The sequence below is a fragment of the Castanea sativa genome, chromosome 10 (genome assembly GCF_040712315.1).
Source record: "Castanea sativa cultivar Marrone di Chiusa Pesio chromosome 10, ASM4071231v1".
NCBI lineage: Eukaryota > Viridiplantae > Streptophyta > Magnoliopsida > Fagales > Fagaceae > Castanea > Castanea sativa.
Window position 1 is genome coordinate 40,150,214 of NC_134022.1, and position 8,277 is coordinate 40,158,490.

An 8,277-nucleotide genomic window follows, 5' to 3' on the forward strand; every position below is an offset into this window, starting at 1 on the left:
CCACATATACTTATAATTTCAAAACTATGATTGGTATAAAAAAGATCTTTAATCTTGAATAGAATGGAACTATTTCTTCACATGCTATTATCATCATGTGCTTGTAAATTTCAAGGACATTACATGTGTTGTTTCTCTGGGTATTTGATTTTGTTATTAAACTTGTGGAAACACTTTGAACGAAAATTCAACCATTAGCTTGAGCACATGTCATTAAACAGGTCCATTTGTATGATATTCTGGACACTATTGTTAGTTTCTAGCACATACATATTAATCCAAGCACAATTCAGATAGGCGTTTCATTCAATTTAATGGGTTGATTAAGTTAGAAACATCATGATATTCAGAACTTCTTGTAGGGACTAAGCAGTTTGTACTTTATAGATCATGCGATGCAGTGAATAACCGTGGTATAAGAGTATAAATGTTCGGAGAAATAGTGTTTATATGATAGAAAAGAATTAGAGGTGTACGTTGTGATGGCATTTGAGTCACCAATGGAAGATCTATCTCACAATGGAACCAATACAAATACATCTTCATTCTTAGCACAGCTATAGAAGTTATTGACCAGAAAGCCCAAGTCAGCAACATGAAAATTTCTCACATGTTACTTGCTTAATGATATTTTTGAGTGTATTATATGTTTTAAGGAGAATGTGTCAACATTTGATTGACAACATAGAAGCTAACTGCTAGACTTGTAATGTGGAATTCACACATCTAAAGTCATTTTGTTGGTTAATGGCCATTAAGTGCCACCAAGGGCAAGGAACTATTAGATTCTTATATTAACAAAGTATGCAAGGATCATTGTCCTATGCATCTTAGCAAGAAAACTTTGCACCAAGAAGGGAACACACAAATTTGTGATAGTTTTTGTAGGAAAATTCAAATATGCCTTTCATTTGAGAGTACACACTAGTTAGTTGAGTTACTCATGACTGCATGCAAAGCAATTTTGCTACATAGATATCAAAAAAATTCTACTTGGAAAAACATTACCATTATCATGGGAGTGACTACTCATATGCATTCCTATTTTATCACCGAAATCGATTACACATAATGCAAACGTAAAATGGAAAGTGATGAATCATTTTAAAGAATTAGGAACATAACTTATTTCACTCTGTATTATGTAGCATGTTCTATAGTTATTGGATGTGTTCAACTTTGGTGACATTCTAACAGATGGTTTTATACTCAATTGTTATCGGATTTCGATGATTCTTGAACCAATAGGTTCCTTCATTAAGCTACTATTATATGAGATCAAAAAAATTGAATTTGACTGGAAGCATTCTCCAAAAATTGGCCAAAACCACAATAACATCACAAGAAACCCTAATCCTGACCATTGGAGCTTCAAAAGCAAATTACTCCCAGATGAAAAATCCGCAGGAAACGCACGTATAATCACTAGAAAGGTTATAAAATTTGCAAGAAGATGAAAAAAACTTGAGTGAAATCCATAAAGTGTAGGGGAAGTTATGAGCGGATGAATAGAGGTTAAAAGCACACCTAAACTGTCCTAAACACCCACCCATCCACACCCCCCTTTCATTCCAACCCTCCGCATCGAAGCATTATGAGCCGTGGATAAGGAAATATCCTACGGCTAAAGTTTAAATTTAAGAAAGGATGCGATCCGCGTGGTAAGGGTCTCAACCAATGAGAATTGAGCTTTTGGATATTACCCTTCAGCTTCACCACTATTTAATCTCTTCCATTTCCGTCTTCCCCTCTCACACAAACACCAAAATTACCAGTAAACACAACACAATCCAGGCCTTTTCTTCTTCCTCTCTTGCGATTTTAGATCTAAATCTCTCCTTTTCTCTTTCTCTTGTGATTTCCATTTGCAAATTATCCTCCAATTCCAATGGCGACCACCATCGAAGAACCCATTGTTCCCGTGGAGCCGGTTCCCGAGCCAGAACCAATCGAACAGGCGGTGGAGGATACAGAAGCACCCAAAGCTGCGAAGCCAAAGAAAGCTAAGGAGCCTAAAGCCAGAAAGCCCTCCGGTCCTAGAAAGCCCCCTTCTCACCCTCCTTACGAAGAGGTATGTATTGTTATTATTATTATTTGAATTAATTTGAATCCAAAAAAAATTATGATCAAATTCTGAGACGGATCCGGGTGTTTTGTGTTATTGCAGATGGTTAAGGATGCGATAGTAACGTTGAAAGAGAAGACGGGTTCGAGCCAGTACGCGATCTCCAAGCACATCGAAGAAAAGCACAAGCAACTCCCACCAAACTTCAAGAAGCTATTGCTCTCCAATTTGAAGAAGCTCGTTGCTGCTAATAAGCTCGTTAAGGTGAAGGGCTCTTTCAAACTTCCAGCTTCCAAGCCAACTGCTCCTAAGCCTGCTGCTGCTGCTGCTGCTAAGCCTAAGAAGAAGCCTGCTGCTGCTCCTAAGCCTAAGCCTAAGCCCAAGCCTTCCGCCGCTAAGGCCAAGTCTGCTCCTGCCAAGTCTAAACCAGCTGCGAAGACCAAGGCAGCTGCTCCTGCGAAGCCGAAGCCAAAGCCGAAGCCCAAAGCTGCGGCAAAGCCAAAGGCGGTTGCACCGAAGCCAAAGGCTGCTCCGGCTAAGGCAAAGGCAGCTCCGAAGACAAAGGCTGCTCCTGCTAAGTCAAAGAGTGTTACTGCAAAGGCAAAGACGACAACAAAGCCGGCAGCAAAGGCATCGAGGACATCGACGAGGACCTCCCCAGGGAAGAGGGCGGCGGCCCCAAAGCCGGCAGCAGCAGTAGCAAAGAAGGCAGCGCAGACTAAGAAGGCACCGGCTGCTAAGAGTGTGAAGACGAAGAGCGTTAAATCGCCGGCGAAGAAGGCAACAACAACAACAACTAGGAGAGGGGGAAGGAAATGAGAGAGTCTGTCACTATTGATTTAAGAGTTTTTTTTTTTACTTACTTACTAGGCGTTTGTTTTGTTTGTTGTAGGGGTAGTTCTGTAAATTTTTCCTTTTCTTTTCCGGGTGTAAGTGGTATATCCATGTACGCCCCGATTATATAACAAAAAAAAAAAAAAAAAAAAAAACTCTTTCGGTTATTATTATTATTATATTCTAATTTTAATTATCCCGTGATGTCTAGGGATTTGAGAGAAGAGTAGTGTTAGTAGTAGTAGTAGTTGAGATCATGAGATATGAATATGAAGAAGATGTATTTTTCTTAATTACTAAAGCTGCTGTTGAGTTAAGTTGAGAGAGAGAGAGAGAGAGAGAGAGAGAGAGAGATGAATTTAGAGGCTCTCTCTGATGGTTTCTTTTTTTAAATTTTTGTTCATATCGTGTTGATCAGAATCAGAGGGTTTCAATGCAAATGCAAATGCAAATGCAAAAACTGTTTTCCGTAATGAGAGAAAGAAAGAAAGAAAGAAAGCGCATCTCTCTGGCACGCCAGTTATTGCGTGATTGTGATTCCGAGTCCACCACCGCGGTTTTAGTTCCTTCCTACTCACTCACCTTCTTATCTAAGATTTGGTAAACACTTTACTCTCTCTCTCTCTCTCTCTCTCCCTTTGTCTGGGTTTTTTGGCTTAGAAAATAACTACTTATTAGAAATGCGCTTTGATTTGAATAACTACTTAGCCACTGCAAATTGAATAAACACTGAAAAATCAATATATAATTGGAATCGGATTGGGAAGGGAGCGTTAACTTAAATGAAATTTCTTAGGTTTGCAATATATTGCTTTCTCAGTCTCGTATCTGTATGTATCTTATGTTATTGTAACAAAAGTTAAAAACCACAATGGACTAGTCAGTCAGTCAGTCTGGAGCTCAAAAAGAGGATATATCGACTTCTTCTCCTACTTTGCAACTTCGCTTCCTCTTTGTGTTTGTCATATGCTCAATGTGCTCATTTACTCTTTGAATTGTTGTTTATGGAATGACAAAACCTTTAACTGGATGGTGAATTGTGATTCAAAGGTTAAAAAATAGTTGCAAGAAATTAAAAAAAAAAAAATTCCCATCAACATACGTACATGTCTTCTAGTCTAGATAGAACTCAAAACAAAACATACACACCATTTGGTTGCAACGTATGTGATTTTGATTATTTCCATATGCAACCAGAGTTGTAGTGCTTTACTTGAAATGAAAGCATTTCTCTCACATGGTTGTATCATTTCTTATCAAAGCTTCCTAAACAATCATCATGATCATTTCCTTTCTCTTCTTAAGACTTGACTCCTCTGCAAAATTAAATTAATTCATCCAATATAGCCGTTGCTGATTCAAAGTGAATGATGGATGTTATGATGGTTTGCACTTAAAAAGGGTGAAAAAGTGTGCCTTTTAACCTAGGGAATGCATGGATTTTTCCAAACAGAATATGGATCTTCTATGCTTGTTTTTGTTTTTAGAGTTGGTTCAAGAAAAACTGGAACTTAGAAATGTGGAAGCATGGTATGCCAATGCTTTTCCTCTTTGTTTTAAAGATTGGCTTAGTGAGATGCGTGTTAGCTTAGCGTTTCAGTTAACATGGTGCTCTGTTTTGAACGATGTCTCATCATGGAAAACACGACCGTTTCTGGTACATGCTGATAATAATGTTGAACTTTGCTGGGGTTGGAAGTAGTTATAAGTGATATGATCTTTGTTATCCATTAATCTATTCCCTAAGATATGGAATCCTCAGAGATTTACATTTTTACGCGCAACATTTTAAACTTTCAAGACTGGCTGGTGTTGGTAACTTTTTTTTTGCAGTAGCGTTTATTTGGAAACTATTATTGGTGTGAGTCACTTCTGATATTATTTTAACTGATTCAAGATGAAATAGTTTTGGAAAACTATTAACTTTGATTGCAACATTCTTTCCAAACCATTGTTTGCAATGATGTGGAATTCTGATTGACTTGTATATCCATATCAATTTCGTGCATCAAATTAGCATAATCTGGTCAGGTTTGACATTTTTGGTTTGTTCTCAAGCATACTAAATTTGATTTTACCCAGTGGCTTGGATCTGTTAACTTTGAGGCGCTAAGCGAATAAATCTGATTATGTAAAAGAGAAAATGGGATGTTGTATAAGCTCTCTAGAGGCGGCGTGAATTTTACATCCTAATGTGCTTTGGCTCAGATGTTGAATTCATCTTTTATCTTTTCAAAAGTGATATATTGATATCTTAGTATTCCAGAAACTCATAAATAGGTTTCTAATTTTAGAAATTAATACGATTTTAATGGCTCTGTGAGGTAAGAAGTATAATTTAGAAGGATGCAGATAAAATGAGCGAGAGTCATTTGCGATATGTTGGACATGTCCAATGGAGCCCAATGAATGCACCCATTTGAATAGTGATCACATTAATGATTAATAAACATGTCACATGTATCTGCAAGTCTCTCAGCACATTTTCATATTTCCCATATGTTTTTATGATGCTCTATGCTATTTGTTTATCAAACTTCTCCATTGCATAACATATATGTGCGTGAATGCTAATCCTGTTCATGTTGAATTACTTTCTTTGTCTGCATTTCCTGCTGACTTTGATTCCATTTTTAGCTTATAGGTGACATTTGGGTTTTCATGACCTCAATGATATGCAAAATATCATCTGGAGTGGCATTTATTTGGGAATCAACTGTTGGATAGTCGTAGATATCTAAAACGGCTACTCGTTTTGCAGTGGCATTGAATGAATAACGTACATCTCATGAAAGGTAACTTTCTTTATTATTTGTTCGATTGTGTGAAACCCATTTGATACTATTCTTAATTTCTTGCGTTATTAGTTTTCTATTAAATAACAAACATAATTCCTATATGCAGTAATTTCTAGGTAGGTCCTTTGTTCCTAAAGGATGGAATGTAGTCATTAATCTGATACCTTTTATGCCAGGCTGCCAGGTTATGATGTAGTCCTAATTGAAAATCAAGATGGTCCATCGAATTGTATTAGTACATGATTTTATTTATTTGTTATGCCCATCTTCCAAGATTGCTTAAATTGGTGCCAGAAGAAATTTTCAGATATTATTGGGTGTATAATATAAGAAGAAGAGAAGCATTAGACTGTGATATATCACATGTCATCAATATTGCTGATCATGCAGTTCTGGTCATTATCTGCTAACAAGCGAAGGCACGAAAAAAGTTGATTGTTGATGATAGGGTAAATTATTCATGTGGCATTTTGGCAGAATAGAATATATGTGGTCAACCTTGACTGGTCTATTGAGGATCCATAGGTGACTTCAAAATTTTAGGACTAAGGCTTGATTGTTGTTGTTTCTGCTCTACCCGTCAATTTTTATTTTATTTTATTTTTTGTATTTTTATTTTAAGATAAAGATTATTATGAGGGACTATGTGGACTTTACAATATATTGTTTTCATCATTCTTTAGGTTTTTTAACTCTTTAAACCCTCTCTAGGTTAAAGCAATACAACCATTCCATGCTATGTCAAGGATTGGGGTTGTTGAGGATCTTTGTGCTTGGCTTTTAAAGCTGAGTTGGGTTTCTGTGCAGGGAAGATATAGATATTATGCTCTCCACAAGAAAAATTTCCAACTATGTTAGTTGCAGCTGTTAAACATCACCATCAATGGTGTCGGTAAGGACTAGTGGTGGATGGGTGGGATGATTCAAATCATACCAATGAAGAAAACCTCTCTCTGGGAATTGATCTTAAATTGTAAGGAATTGAAGTCTATATCCAGATCTTGAGGTAGATTAGTGGACATGGCAGCTGATATCTAAGTAATTTTTTTTTTCTATCGATGCTTTTGTCCTTTTGGGTTTCTTTTTTTCCTGCATGATGACATGATGCAAAAGTTCTAGAAATAAAGAAGTTATGCTGAAGTGTTTGAATTTCAATTTATATTATGTAATTTGAGAGTGGTAGGTACGTACATATACTGTGGCCATCATCCTTGTTCACAAAAAGGCTTTGCTATGTGTATGCATGGTATGTGATTAAGAGATAGTTAAATGTTGATTGACTGTCTTGCTATTAGGACATGATGGGGTTGTCACTGTTTGAGGGACATTCTGTTAGCTGAACTTGAAGAAGGTGTTGCAAAAAATCTTTTAAGTCTGGGAGTATAAATCAGTATGGGATATTGAGAAGTGGAACGGATACTAATTTTCCTTGGAAAAACATTTGGCGGGCAAAAGTACCTCCAAAACATGGCTCTTTATTTCATTTTATTTTTTGTTTTACTTAGACTGTGACATTGGTCAAAATTCCAATGTTATAGAATCTCAGGCAGTGGGAATAAATATAGCTGATTGGGTTGTATTTGTAAGGTTACTGGTTAGATAGTGGCTGCCTTGTTCTGCATTGTTTGATCACATGTGAGCTTTTAACTCTGTCTTTTGGTCATTTTGTATTATATCATTTAAACCCATGAAAGTTGAGGTGAAATTGGCATGTTGGAGAGAGCATTCTGGTAATAGTGGGGTAGAATGATTGGGAAGGCTGATCTGTTATGCCTAATGTAGTGCATTTAAAGATAAAGGAATGCTAGGACATTTGAAGGGCACTGAGCTCCTCCTAAATAAGCTAAAAGCTCTAATCAAGTTGAAGCTTCTGTTTGTTAGATCACTTTATGAGTGGATTGTGGTGGATTTTTGGGACATCCCCCTCCCCCTCACCCACCATTTTTATTTTTATTTTATTTATTATAAGTTTCTCTTCTTTACAACGTGTAATCCCTATTTGTGTGTGTGTTTTTAATTGTTTGAGTTACTACTGCTATTTTTTTTATTAACTAGTTATTTTATATTAGCGAAGGGGTATTCTCTCTCTTTAATTTCTCACCTTAATTTTTCATATTCTACAACTTGGCTTGGTATTATAGCATTTTGATCCAACCCTAGAACGCGTTAAGACAATATGGAGGTTGTTGTCAGATGATAGAAGTGTTCTTATGTCAGCATTCATATGATGACATCTGCTTTGTTGTCAGCACCAATGTGTTCACAAAAGTTTGGTAGCCAGATAGAGCACTCTTCAGGTAAAGCAAGATAGAACAAATAGTTGTATGTGACAGGCTTTAGTGATATATGCTGACTAGGCTTGTTGTTGCTCTGATCAGAGGTCCACTTTTGATTTTTGTATCTTCGTCAAAGGTAATCTCGTTACTTGTTTGAGTAAAAACACAGAATGTTGTCACCCGTTCTAGTTCTGATGCTGAATATCGAGTTATGGCTCATGCTGCTTCTGAGATGTTATGAGTTTGCTCTTTCCTTCATGACTTGGGTATTGATGTTCCTAATCCTATGTAGATGTGTCGCAAC

The 8,277-nt window shown here is 36.8% G+C and overlaps 1 protein-coding gene across 1 annotated transcript; it reads left to right on the plus strand.

Annotated features, from left to right (window-relative positions):
* The first annotated feature begins 1,559 nt into the window (after positions 1-1,559).
* Positions 1,560-3,066, plus strand: LOC142613186 (uncharacterized). Its single transcript, XM_075785412.1, has 2 exons — positions 1,560-2,071; positions 2,168-3,066. Exons 1-2 carry the CDS (start codon positions 1,889-1,891, stop codon positions 2,882-2,884), a joined length of 900 nt encoding a protein of 299 aa, XP_075641527.1. The 5' UTR covers positions 1,560-1,888; the 3' UTR covers positions 2,885-3,066.
* The last annotated feature ends 5,211 nt before the right edge of the window (positions 3,067-8,277 follow it).